Source organism: Pristiophorus japonicus, chromosome 10 (assembly GCF_044704955.1).
Source record: "Pristiophorus japonicus isolate sPriJap1 chromosome 10, sPriJap1.hap1, whole genome shotgun sequence".
NCBI lineage: Eukaryota > Metazoa > Chordata > Chondrichthyes > Pristiophoridae > Pristiophorus > Pristiophorus japonicus.
In genome coordinates this window covers 207,099,106-207,113,970 of record NC_091986.1, presented here as the reverse complement: position 1 = coordinate 207,113,970, position 14,865 = coordinate 207,099,106, and the positions used below count along the sequence as shown (strand labels likewise).

Below are 14,865 nucleotides of genomic sequence, written 5' to 3'. Positions count from 1 at the left end.
AATATTGTGGGAGAAGGGGATAGCAATATTTCATTATCAGACAGAATTTGATAAGCTACATCAAAGACTATTGTATGTATAACTGCGTTCACTATCTGCATTATAAATGTAAGACTGTCTTGCCTACTGTACCTCCTTTCTACACCCTGACTGGTGAAATTAACACTCGCTGCACGATCTCTTATTCCAACTTGGTCTTTCCCAGCATCTTGTGGCACCCCTTACTTCATTCCTACTTTCTTTCCTTAGACTCTTCAGGCATTTAATGCCCATGTTTTCTGTCACCTAGCCACTTCATCCAGATTTGCTGCTTTTCTCTTGCTATTCTCAGCTTTGGTGGTATTCTGTATTTTACTGGTCCTTCAACTTGATTTCTCCTCAAAAAATAAAATATTTGATACATGAATTCAAGAGCTCTAGGCAAACTTTCAATGGTATTTTAGCCATCTGAACTCCGATTGGATTAATGCCTTTAATTTGTTTACATGTGTTGTGGAAAAATATTTCCGAGACTGTGCAATATATAAAGAGAGGTTTATTAAATCGGAGACAAAGCTTTGGGAGAAATGTTAGAGACCCCTGTCTCTGAACCACGACTCAAATTGGTATCTGCAGTGAAGTTATTTTATCTTACAAATTATGTCACTTTACAACACATGCTTTAGCACTACAAAGCTTTGACTATCGAAGGCTAAGCTTTTGATATAACCCACCCTGCATTGTGACAGGGCAGTATAAACAAGTGCAGGCTTTTGACACCGGTATAAGCAAACATACCCAGCACTTAACTCGCCAGTGTTCATTATCTCACTTTCCTATCTCCATTAACTCAAGGCCAGCATACCTTGAAGTTTAACTGTTCAAAGCATAATGCATCAGTATTGTCCCTTACAAAATTCATTTAAAGGGAAAAATAAAACAAATGTTTGGTCCCGTATACAATCAAGTATATGTCCAAAAATCCGCTCCAACTTGTGTCCGTTGCGCAACAGGTTTGCACTGAATATTGTAACAAGCTATCTAGTGCGAAAATCAAAATTTTTCAAAGTATAGACTGAATAGTTGTCAGTTGTATACTGTGTTTGAGAATTGCTTTAAAGGTATTTAGAAATTGTGAAAAATTAACTACAAATGAATAATTAAGCCATCTCCATCTTTAAACTATTCCAAGTGTTTTTTCGCTTTGCAGAAACACTGCCACTCCTAAACTGTAATGGGCTTTTACACTTGTGAATGGAGAAATGCTACCTATCTGCTTGTGTAACAATGGGGCTAAAATTCCAGCCTCACCGGGTCTGTACAAAATGTGCACAGACCCGGCGAGGCCTCGCAAAAGTCTGAATTTCGGGGCGCGATGCACATGCGTCAAACCGGCTTTTCCGATCTGTCAAGATTTCTTTTAACCGATCCTTCGCATCCCTGGGAGAAGGACATTTGCGTGGGAGAGATTGGGCTATTTGCCCATCTCTTGCCCAGCAAATCTCCTTCAAACTTTTACGCCTGGTGAAAGCAGTGCATAGCCTACTTTTACCAGCGTAAGACTTTTAAAACATATAAAAATTATATTTAAATACACATTTTTATAGTTTAAAAACCCGGTGCATTGTTTAACACTTAAACATTTTTTTTTAAATTGCAAAAAATATTTTTTTTTAAAAACATTTATTTAATTTTAAATGTGAGGTGTTTTATGTATTCTGTTTGAGTGTTTTAGGGATTTTTCTCAGTGATGGGAACTTGCACAAATGGAGTTCCCATTATTATCAGCGAATACTGCATCGTGATTGGTTGTCCAGCTTGGACTTGCGTACCTCACTGCGCAGTGAATCTAGGCCTCCGACCAGGATCTTGTGTTTCTCTAAGACCGAAGGGTAGATTCGTAGATCTTTTCGGGTCGGAGGCCTTTGTACGAAGGAAGACTCTGACCTCAATTTTAGACCCAATGGGCCCAAGTTTCCACATGATTTGCGCCTGATTTTTAGGCGCAACTGGTGGAGAACGGACTATCTTAGAAATCGCAATTCTCCACACTTTTTTTTTCTGCAGTTCTAGTCAGGTAGAACAGTTCTACTTTGAAACAAAATTTTTTCTTCAAAAGGGGGCGTGTCCGGCCACTGATGCCTGATTTGAAAGTTTCCACAGTGAAAACGTACTCCAAACTAAAGTAGAATGGAGCAAGTGAAGATTTTTGTAGAACTGAAAAAACCTGTTCTACACATTAAAAAAATTAGGCGCAGGTTACAAATTAGGCATCCAGAACGAGGTGGGGAGGGGGAGAGTCATTAAATTCTATAATAAATCCTTATTTATACTTATACAAATAAATCCAACCTGAATAAACATTTATAAGCAAAGAAAAGATTAAATAAACCATCTTCCTACCTGTGTGAAAGTGCTTCAGGCAGGCCTTTCTGGACCGAAGGCTGAACGGCCCATCCCCAGCACCAGATTTACAGGTGGGTCGGGTCGGGAGGAGGAGGATCATCCAGATGGCGGGAACAGGAACGCGGGTAGGGTCGGTCGGGGGAGGGGTGCGGGCGCCGGGTCTGGTCCGGAGGCCGGGGGGGGGAGCGGGCGTCAGGTCTGGTCCGGTCCGGAGGCAGGGGGGCGGCGGGGGGGGGGAGAGCAGGAGCTGGCCGTGGGAGGAGCCTTATTCACGCAGCCCAGTGAGACCATTCAGCCAGGGCTAGCGGCTGTGTGCTTCGGGCCCCTCCCACACAGTTCGGCGCCTGGAGCTACTACACTTGCGTGCCGACTGTAGCGCGCATGTGCAGAGGTACCGGCACTGTTTTCAGCGCAGGGACCTGGCTCTGCCCCCCCCCCCCCCACAGCTCGTGCTGACTGCGCTGAGGGCCAGAGGACCTGCAAGTAGGTGGAGAATACCGAGGATTTTTTTAGGCGCACTTTGTGGCGCGAAAAACGGGCATCCAGTTCGGGACTGCGCCGTTCTAGGCGTGTGTGGAAACTTGGGCCCATAAATTCAGATTAGAAGTTAGTGGGGTTTTTTTGTTTGCCTAGTTTTTTTCTTTGCAAGTCTAGATGTTGTATATATTTTTTTTTATCAGACAGCATTCAAGTAAGATGGTTTATTTTAACTGTCATGCTGGTGGTTTATTTTTATAACACCTTTTCAACAGTCCTTGCCCATCAGTTTGCAAACCTTCATGTGAAAGTAATTTAAAGCACATTTGTGAATGTTTACGGGCGATTGGATTTTTGCAGGTATCCAGATGGCCACAACCTTGAGTGAAATCGCTATTTTAAGATTTTGTTAGTCAAGGTCCTATTTGGGTATACCCCAGGCATTTCCAATGGCGTAGTCTGCTATTTTTTACTTCATATATAAAAAGTATGCCCTGCTTAACTTTTATTGAAAATGCGATGTGCTTGTTAGAACAAGATTTGAAGCTGTATCAGATAAATTACATTTTATTTGCAATATTTCCTCCCAGCCTGCCGGCTGAAGATGTGACTTTGTAATGTTATGTAAATACTTGCCACATTGTGAGACATTAGTTCTGCTGATTAATAGTATATTCCCCTGTTTCAGTTTTTTAGTTCCACTGTATGTTTGCACCATAGTAGCTGCGAAATGCTTTGCACATTGCAGCAGATTTAAGGGGCCATTTCCTTGCTGATTATGGCATTACAAAAGCAGACAGACTGACAGCACAGTGCCACTATTCTTTCACTGCAAAAGTTGTGTGACATGGGCATAAGCTTTGGTGGTTAATGGGAAGAATCAAAATCGATTGGTTACAAGACAAACCTCAAGAAAAACAAACAGTTCTTCTTTTACTATATTTCTGTTAAATGTGCTTTGTGCTTTCTCACTAGTGTTTTATTTTCATCTTTTCCTGATTCACACAAGGCACCTTTACAAGGACTTCTGGGAGAGTTGTGTTTATAGAAACATAGAAACATAGAAAATAGGTGCAGGAGTAGGCCATTCGGCCCTTCTAGCCTGCACCGCCATTCAATGAGTTCATGGCTGAACATGCAACTTCAGGACCCCATTCCTGCTTTCTCACCATACCCCTTGATTCCCCCAGTAGTAAGGACTCCATCTAACTCCCTTTTGAATATATTTAGTGAATTGGCCTCAACAACTTTCTGTGGTAGAGAATTCCACAGGTTCACCACTCTCTGGGTGAAGAAATTCCTCCTCATCTCGGTCGTAAATGGCTTACCCCTTATCCTTAGACTGTGTCCCCTGGTTCTGGACTTCCCCAGCATTGGGAACATTCTTCCTGCATCTAACCTGTCTAACCCCGTCAGAATTTTAAACGTTTCTATGAGGTCCCCTCTCATTCTTCTGAACTCCAGTGAATACAAGCCCAGTTGATCCAGTCTTTCTTGATAGGTCAGTCCCGCCATCCCGGGAATCAGTCTGGTGAACCTTCGCTGCACTCCCTCAATAGCAAGAATGTCCTTCCTCAGGTTAGGAGACCAAAACTGTACACGATACTCCAGGTGTGGCCTCACCAAAGCCCTGTACAACTGTAGCAACACCTCCCTGCCCCTGTACTCAAATCGCCTCGCTATGAAGGCCAACATGCCATTTGCTTTCTTAACTGCCTGCTGTACCTGCATGCCAACCTTCAATGACTGATGTACCATGACACCCAGGTCTCGTTGCACCTCCCCTTTTCCTAATCTGTCACCATTCAGATAATAGTCTGTCTCTCTGTTTTTACCACCAAAGTGAATAACCTCACATTTATCCACATTATACTTCATCTGCCATGCATTTGCCCACTCACCTAACCTATCCAAGTCGCTCTGCAGCCTCATAGCATCCTCCTCGCAGCTCACACTGTCACCCAACTTAGTATCATCCGCAAATTTGGAGATACTACATTTAATCCCCTCGTCTAAATCATTAATATACAGTTAAAACAGCTGGGGCCCCAGCACAGAACCTTGCGGTACCCCACTAGTCACTGCCTGCCATTCTGAAAAGTCCCCATTTACTCCTACTCTTTGCTTCCTGTCTGACAACCAGTTCTCAATCCATGTCAGCACACTACCCCCAATCCCATGTGCTTTAACTTGGCACATTAATCTCTTGTGTGGGACCTTGTCGAAAGCCTTCTGAAAGTCCAAATATACCACATCAACTGGTTCTCCCTTGTCCACTCTACTGGAAACATCCTCAAAAAAATTCCAGAAGATTTGTCCAGCATGATTTCCCTTTCACAAATCCATGCTGACTTGGACCTATCATATCACCTCTTTCCAAATGCACTGCTATGACATCCTGAATAATTGATTCCATCATTTTACCCACTACCGATGTCAGGCTGACCGGTCTATAATTCCCTGTTATATCTCTCCCTCCTTTTTTAAAAAGTGGGGTTACATTGGCTACCCTCCACTCCATAGGAACTGATCCAGAGTCAATGGAATGTTGGAAAATGACTGTCAATGCATCCACTATTTCCAAGGCCACCTCCTTCAGTACTCTGGGATGCAGTCCATCAGGCCCTGGGGATTTATCGGCCTTCAATCCCATCAATTTCCCCAACACAATTTCCCGACTAATAAGGATTTCCCTCAGTTCCTCCTCCTTACTAGACCCTCCGATCCCTTTTATATCCGGAAGGTTGTTTGTGTCCTCCTCAGTGAATACCGAGCCAAAGTACTTGTTCAATTGGTCCGCCATTTCTTTGTTCCCCGTTATGACTTCCCCTGATTCTGACTGCAGGGGACCTACGTTTGTCTTTACTAACCTTTTTCTCTTTACATATCTATAGAAACTTTTGCAATCCGTCTTAATGTTCTCCCTGCAAGCTTCTTCTCGTACTCCATTTTCCCTGCCCTAATCAAACCCTTTGTCCTCCTCTGCTGAGTTCTAAATTTCTCCCAGTCCCCGGGTTCGCTGCTATTTCTGGCCAATTTGTATGCCATTTCCTTGGCTTTAATACTATCCCTGATTTCCCTTGATAGCCACGGTTGAGCCACCTTCCCTTTTTTATTTTTACGCGAGACAGGAATGTACAATTGTTGTAGTTCATCCATGCGGTCTATAAATGTCTGCCATTGCCCATCCACAGTCAACCCCTTCAGTATCATTCGCCAATCTATCCTAGCCAATTCACGCCTCATACCTTCAAAGTTACCCTTCTTTAAGTTCTGGACCATTAATATATTTAATGGTGTCTCTGCTATTAAAATATATTAAGTTAAGTTGTGCGCTTTTGATGTCAAAGTGCTATCTCTTTCCTTTTCTTTACACTTTGCATTTTGCTTCCCTGTTCTTACCATCTCTCTATCAGAAACATAAAAATGTTAGCATTGGAGCAGGCCTTTAGTGTTTCTTGCCTGTTTACTGCCCATATCTGTAGCTATTCAACTAATTATCCACTGATTTAAAAAAAATATATATTTTATAGGATTCACAAGTTGTGGCACAGTATTCCACCCTTCAGCTCTTCTAATAGCTGTGTGAATTCTACTGCTGCTTTTGAGATTATGGCCAATGGAAATTCTGTTTATTTAATCAATCTATTCATGATATAATCTTGAACATCTCCATCAAATTCCCCTTTCCTCAGTTCAAATCATATAGTCCTAGTTGCTTGAATCTTTTCTCAGACACCTTACTGCAAGTGCAGCAGGCAGTAAAGAAAGCAAATGGCATGCTGGCCTTCATAGCAAGGGGATTTGAGTACAGGAGCAGGGAGGTCTTGCTGCAGTTGTACAGGGCCTTGGTGAGACCACAGCTTGAGTATTGTGTGCAGTTTTGGTCATCTAATCTGAGGAAGGACGTGCTTGCTATTGAGGGAGTGCAGCGAAGATTCACCAGACTGATTCCTGGCATGGCAGGACTGACATATGAGGAAAGACTGGATTGGCTAGGCTTATACTCACTGGAATTTAGAAGAATGAGGGGGAATCTCATAGAAACGTATAAAATTCTGAAGGGACTGGACAGGTTAGATGCAGGAAGAATGTTCCCGATGTTTGGGAAGTACAGAACCAGGGGTCACAGTCTAGGGATACGGGGTAAGCCATTTAGGACCGAGAGGAGGAGAAACTTTTTCACCCAGAGAGTTGTGGAATTCTCTGCCACAGAAAGTTGTGGAGTCCAGTTCGTTGGACATATTCAGAAGGAAGTTAGATGTGGTCCTTACGGCTAAAGGGATTGGGGTATGGAGAGAAGACAAGAGTGGGGTACTGAGGTTGCATGATCAGCCATGATCATATTGAATGGCAGTGCAGACTTGAAGGGCCGAATGGCCTGCTCCTGCACCTATTTTATGTTTATCCCTGGTACCATCTCTTGTAAGGAGCCCAAAATTGTGCATAGTATTCCATATGTGGCCGTACTATGGGAGTGCTGCATTGTTGAAGGTGCTGCCTTTCGGATGAGATGTTAAACCAGGGCCCTGATCAGATCGACGTAGAAGATGCCATGGAACTTTTCCAAAGATGAGCAGGGAGTTCGCCCAATTTCCTGGCCAATATGCATTCCTCAGCAAATGCTGACAAGAGCAGATTAACTAGTCATTGTTTTGGGGGAATTTCCTTTTGTACAAATCGGCTGTCGTGTTTGTCTGCAAAAAGTGACAGCACTTCACATTCATTTACTGCAAAGCTTTCATAATATCCTGAGGACATGAAAGCAACTATATAAATACAAGTTTATATATGCAATACAATTTTATAACGAGTTAATGCCTGTTTTATTAATGTATGGGAATTAAATCATCAAAACCAGTAAGTTTTTTTTTAAGTGGATATTTTGAATCGTAAACATTTGCAACAACCAACTCTAGCAATAAGAGATCAAAATGTGTCTCCCCACAGCAATTGGGTATTGCAACAGTAATTCATTTTTTACCAATCTATTAAATTGTAAATTGATACTACTTTGTGCTCATCAATGTGAGGGGCTGTCAGTGCTTAGGTTAGAATAATTTTGTGCATAGCTTATTGAGCACTCACAGGTATAGCACAGGGGAAGTCATAACGGGGAACAAAGAAATGGCGGACCAATTGAACAAGTACTTTGGTTCGGTATTCACGAAGGAGGACACGAACAACCTTCCGGTTATAAAAGGGGTCGGGGGGTCTAGTAAGGAGGAGGAACTGAGGGAAATCCTTATTAGCCGGGAAATTGTGTTGGGGAAATTGATGGGATTGAAGGCCGATAAATCCCCAGGGCCTGATGGACTGCATCCCAGAGTACTTAAGGAGGTGGCCTTGGAAATAGTGGATGCGTTGACAGTCATTTTCCAACATTCCATTGACTCTGGATCAGTTCCTATGGAGTGGAAGGTAGCCAATGTAACCCCACTTTTTAAAAAAGGAGGGAGAGAGAAAACAGGGAATTATAGACCGGTCAGCCTGACATCGGTAGTGGGTAAAATGATGGAATCAATTATTAAGGATGTCATAGCAGTGCATTTGGAAAGAGGTGACATGATAGGTCCAAGTCAGCATGGATTTGTGAAAGGGAAATCATGCTTGACAAATCTTCTGGAATTTTTTGAGGATGTTTCCAGTAGAGTGGATAAGGGAGAACCAGTTGATGTGGTATATTTGGACTTTCAGAAGGCGTTCGACAAGGTCCCACACAAGAGATTGATGTGCAAAGTTAGAGCACATGGGATTGGGGGTAGTGTACTGACATGGATTGAGAACTGGTTGTCAGACAGGAAGCAAAGAGTAGGAGTAAATGGGTACTTTTCAGAATGGCAGGCAGTGACTAGTGGGGTACCGCAAGGTTCTGTGCTGGGGCCCCAGCTGTTTACACTGTACATTAATGATTTAGATGAGGGGATTAAATGTAGTATCTCCAAATTTGCGGATGACACTAAGTTGGGTGGCAGTGTGAGCTGCGAGGAGGATGCTGTGAGGCTGCAGAGCGACTTGGATAGGTTAGGTGAGTGGGCAAATGCATGGCAGATGAAGTATAATGTGGATAAATGTGAGGTTATCCACTTTGGTGGTAAAAACAGAGAGACAGACTATTATCTGAATGGTGACAGATTAGGAAAAGGGGAGGTGCAAAGAGACCTGGGTGTCATGGTACATCAGTCATTGAAGGTTGGCATGCAGGTGCAGCAGGCGGTTAAGAAAGCAAATGGCATGTTGGCCTTCATAGCAAGGGGATTTGAGTACAGGGGCAGGGAGGTGTTGCTACAGTTGTACAGGGCATTGGTGAGGCCACACCTGGAGTATTGTGTACAGTTTTGGTCTCCTAACCTGAGGAAGGACATTCTTGCTATTGAGGGAGTGCAGCGAAGGTTCACCAGACTGATTCCCGGGATGGCGGGACTGACCTATCAAGAAAGACTGGATCAACTGGGCTTGTATTCACTGGAGTTCAGAAGAATGAGAGGGGACCTCATAGAAACATATAAAATTCTGACGGGGTTAGACAGGTTAGATGCAGGAAGAATGTTCCCAATGTTGGGGAAGTCCAGAACCAGGGGTCACAGTCTAAGGATAAGGGGTAAGCCATTTAGGACCGAGATGCGGAGGAACTTCTTCACCCAGAGAGTGGTGAACCTGTGGAATTCTCTACCACAGAAAGTTGTTGAGGCCAATTCACTAAATATATTCAAAAAGGAGTTAGATGAGGTCCTTACTGCTAGGGGGAATCAAGGGGTATGGCGAGAAAGCAGGAATGGGGTACTGAAGTTGAATGTTCAGCCATGAACTCATTGAATGGCGGTGCAGGCTAGAAGGGCCGAATGGCCTACTCCTGCACCTATTTTCTATGTTTCTATTAACTGGAGGCAGTTCAGAGAAGGTTCACGAAGTTGATTCCAAGATGAAGGGGTTGTCTTATGAAAGGTTGAGCAGGTTGGGCCTATACTCATTGTAATTTCTTCTGAGGGTTGTGAATCTTTGGAATACTCTACCCCAGAGAGCTGTGGAGGCTGGATCATTGAATATATATATTTAAGGTGGAGATAGACCAATTTTTCAACAAGAGTCGAGGGTTATGGGAAGCGGGCAGGGATTGGATCAGCCATGGTCATATTGAATGGTGGAGCAGGCTCGAGATGCCAAATGGCCTACTACTCTTATTTCTTATGTTCTATGTAAGCTCTGCCTGCTCTTGTCCAACCATAGTCCTTAACAAATTCAGGGGAGTTTACTCTTGTGTTAACTTGGATTCAGAGTGTAACTGCAACTGATGTATGTGTAGTTTGTGCTGTGGGTCTATCTATGTTTTGAGTCGTCATCATCATCATTGCCAGTCCCTTGGAATCGAAGAAGACTTGCTTCCACTCCTATTGGTGGCTGAACAGTCCAATACGAGAGCCACAGACTCTGTCACAGGTGGGACAGATAGTTGTTGAGGGAAGGGGTGGGTGGGACTGGTTTGTCGCATGCTCCTTCCACTGCCTACACTTGATTTCTGCACGCTCTCAGCATTGAGACTTGTGCTCAGCGCCCTCCCAGGTGCACCTTCTCCACTTAGGGTGGTCTTTGGCCAGGGACTCCCAGGTGTCAGTGGGGATGTTGCACTTTATCAGGGAGGCTTTGAGGATGTCTTTGTAATGTTTCCGCTGCCCACCTTTGGCTCGTTTGCCGTGAAGGAGCTCCACATAAAGCGCTTGCTTTGGGAGTCTTGTGTCTGGCATGCGAACTTTGTGGCCTGCCCAGCGGAGCTAATCGAGTGTAGTCAGTGCTTCAATGCTGGGGATGTTAGCCTGGACGAGGACGCTGATGTTGGTGCGCCTGGCCTACCAGGGGATTTGTAGGATCTTGCGGAGACATCGTTGGTGATATATCTCCAGCGACTTGGTGTCTACTGTACGTGGTCCATGCCTCTGAGCCATACAGGAGGGCGGGTATTATAACAGCCCTATAGACCGTGAGCTTAGTGGTAGATTTGAGGGCCTGGTCTTTGAACACTCTTTTCCTCTATCTCCTTCAGGCGGCTGAAGGAGATAGATCAACCATGTTTTGAGTAGGTAATGTACAGGTGTCGGAGGAGACAATTTTTGTGTTTGTTTCTGAAGGAAAAAGTTAATTTTTTGTGGTCACGGTACAGTTTGTTGCACAATGCTAAGAGGCAGTAGTTATGTTGCACACATATCAGAAACGCAGGCTCTTTAGAGGTCAGGATAATTTAAGTGGTTTGGTGGGGTGGGAGACTGACCCCTGGATCGCCATCCAGTCTGGTCTGAGGTGTCTAATCCATTTTCTGGATGAATAGAGTTATAAAACAATGCACATGGGCCACCTCTATATAATGTATACCATTGTAAAGGTTGCAGAGCAGAAAATCCATCTTTCCTATGTGAAAGGAGATTATCTGCTACCAAAGCAAAGACACCATATTCAATTTTTAAATAATACATTTAACTGCGCTCACCTTCCATTCAGAGTAATTTGTGCAAAATTACAGCATTTCAATTCTTACACTATCCTTTCAATTGATAAGTCAGATTTTAAAAATAACATTACAAGATCTATTACTAGCCAGCAATAGTATTTTAGAACACTTTAATGGATTTACTTGTAGTCCATTTTAGATGTGCTCAAATGAGGTACTAATGTTTACCAAATCTATTATTGTATAGGAAGTACTTTTGGTGTTACATGTAACTATTATCATTTTGTGTTTTAGAGACCTCATAAAAAAGCTTCTAGTTATTGACCGGACAAGGCGATTAGGAAACATGAAGGTAAGTAACAGATACATTGATAGAAACCATCAAATAACATTAGTTGCATCAAATGTTAGTTGAAACCACAGTTTTGGAAGTTACATAATTGATGTAAACAGTGTTGAACAGTTCCCCTATTCTTTAGCACTGGTGACCAATCACTGCTTTTAATTTTAGGTAAGCATCAATACTGTTAAAGGGAACTGTATTGTCTGAATTGCTACATGATTCTTGTACACTTACTGGTTAACCATTATTTCTATTTTCTAATGCTTTTTAAACCTGCTGAGCCAAGGCGAGCTGGGAACAGATGGTTTGAGTAGAACTCTCTCCAGTGACACTTTCGTTGAGGAATGCTGCCTACAGCCCATACTTTCTGTTCTTAATGCTACTTGAACAGAACTTCTTGCAAGTGCAGCAAATTCTTCCCACCGTTTTTTTTTTTACTCCCAGACTGTTTCTGACCATCAATTTAAAACCAAGCACAGAAACAAGTGAGGACAACTCGTGTTCAACTTCAAAATGAAAAATTAACCAGAATTCTCAACTACTTTTATCTACCAATTCAGAAACCTAATGTAGTCATGATGCCAAACTAAGAGAGTCAGTGATGTTCAAGCAGGCAGCCCAGAAATTACAAAATAAGCTGGGCAAAATAAGCAAGTGGGTAATGGAAAATGAAATTTAATACAGACAAATGTGTAAAGTATTACAAAAGAAAAATAGGCAATGCAAGTGTTGAAGAATGAAGTTGAAAAAGACTTGGAATCTTGGGAGGCTCAATGCTCCAAATGTCCAACCTGCGCAGAGCAGCAATTAATAAACAAAGTGACTGCTGCCAACGGCCGGAAGCTGTGCAGAAGTGTACTGCGCATTAATCTGGAATCGGAAACGTTTTTTTTCCTGCAGGGCATTTTTCCTCACAGCCCGCTCCCTCCCGTCATTTAAATATTTTAATTTTAACACGCCCGCTTCCGTGACGAACTGGCAGCATGCATGCGCAGTCCGCTTCCAGTTCGTTGGCAGCAGTTGCATCCATTAATAAACATAATGTTGGGAGAAAAGCTGAAGCAGAATACAACTCTGAGGAAGTTAAGATCAAACTGCAGTGCTTTGGTTAGACCACATCTTGAATACTGTGCCTATTTCTAGTTACCAGGCCACTGGGGAGGCATTCAAGCTGTGAAGGCAGTGCGGAAGTGTCACCGCACTGAGCCCCCAGTCTTGGAGCTCTTATTAATGAGGAAATACTGGGGAAAGTTGGGTTCTTCTACCTTGGAAGGAGATATCTTAGAGGGAATCTTCTAGAATTATGCAATGTTGTAAATGGTATGGAAAAGGTAAAACTGGAAAAATACTTTGTTAAATTGAGAGTAGAATAAGAGATTATAGATTTAAACTAAATAAAGACAAATTTAGGACTGATACCAGATAGTTCTTCACACAGTTATCAACAATGGATTCCCACAGTGTTGGAAATGAAAACTGGAATAATTTAAGAACCAATTGGATATTGCACTGGCAGATCTTTTGGATCATTCTGAATAGATGAAATGAGTCAAATGGGCCTCATCAGTAATTATCTTGTGAACTCTAGTTTCTTCCAGTAAAAGGAAGTATCACTTGGATGTGCAATAGGTACTCGCCTTTTGTATCAAAGACGCTTCAATCAATGGATTTTCTTTTAGGTAAAACTTCATTAAGTAGGGATAAGTAAACCAAGTCAGTTTAACTTGGTAGCTGCAATCTTCCACCACCCACCCCTCCTCCTTTTAGTTAATAGGTTATAGATTCACGCACTAACTTAGGATTCAAGCAAATAATTCTAGGCTGACACTTCAGTGCAGTATTGAGGAAGTGCTGTATTATTGGAGGTGCTGTCTTTCTGGTGAGGTCCTGACTGTTCAGGTGGTCATAAGATCCCTTCATACTTTTTCCAAGCCCTGGTATACATTCATCCCTCAAACACCACCAAAACAGTTTAATGCGTCATTCATCTGATTATTTTGTATCAAACTGCAGCACAGCAGGGTCCTAAAAGTAGCAGGGACTAAGGAATTCAAAAAAAATAATTGACTGTGTAGACAATGAAAGGTGCGAATTTATAAATGCAGTTTGTTCTTTCCTTTCTCCCTCCCTACCTCCTGGTGATGGTCCAAGGCAGGATTGGGCCCAGTGGATGAAGTTTTAGTTCATCCAATTTCTGCTGGGCTTACTGCAACATGTAGGGTCCACCTAGATTTTTGAGATTCAATTTGCACATGAGGTTTCCACCCAGCCAATGCCTTATTTTTCTTTATAACCTTGCATAGCTAGGTACTGTCCTACCAGTCATTGTGTTGCATTTCAGTGCTCTTTCTGTTGCTTGGTATCTCAATGCTCTGTTTTGGAAAGAAAGATTTACATTTATATAGCACCTTTCATGACCACCGGACGTCTCAAAGCGCCTTAGAGCGAATGAAGTACTTTTGGAGTGTGTTCACTGTTGCAATGTGGGAAACGTGGCAGCCAATTTGAGCACAGCAAGCTCCCACAAATAGTAATGTGACATTGACCAGGTAATCTGTTTTTGTTATGTTGATTGAGGGCTAAATATTGTCAGGACACAGAGGATAACTTCCCTGTTCTTCGAAATAGTACCACGGAATCTTTTACGTCAACATGAGGCAGCAAATGGGGCCTCGGTTTAACATCTCATCTGAAAGACAGCACCTCTGATGGTGCAGCACTCCCTCAGTACTGCACTGGAGTGTTAGTCTAGATTTTTGTGCTCAAGTCCCTGGAGTGGGACTTGAACCCACAACCCTTTGATTCTGAGGCGAGTGCTACCCACTGAGCCACAGCTGACACTCCATATAAGTTTTAGTATACAACAGAGTGAGGGGAGATCAGCAGATTACTCTGGATGCAACTTTCTGAAAAGGGCAATGATCTCTTGTATAGACAATCTCAAATTCCAGATTTTATAAATTGTCAACTGCCTTTTAACAAAGGAACTTTAATAAAACTAAACAGTATTAGTTTTGTACTTGTGCTATTTCTGTTTTGTTTAAAATTTTAAAACTCACTTATTACGAAAGAATAACAACTTGCATTTATAATACACTTTTAACATAGAAAAACGCCCCAGTGCGCTTCACAGAAGTATGTGGAAAATGGACGGCAAGTCAAAGGAGCAGCGATTAGGAGTGGTGATGCAAAGCTTGGTCAAAGAGGTGGTTTGTAATGA

At 42.7% G+C, this 14,865-nt stretch overlaps 1 protein-coding gene across 1 annotated transcript in view; it reads left to right on the top strand.

Moving 5' to 3' along the window:
• Nucleotides 1-14,865, top strand: part of prkx (protein kinase X-linked) — a 137,429-nt gene that overhangs the window by 104,980 nt on the left and 17,584 nt on the right. Inside the window, exon 6 of the mRNA XM_070891646.1 lies at nt 11,597-11,654. Within this exon, the coding sequence (XP_070747747.1) occupies nt 11,597-11,654 (58 nt within the window). The remainder of the gene's footprint in view (nt 1-11,596; nt 11,655-14,865) is intronic.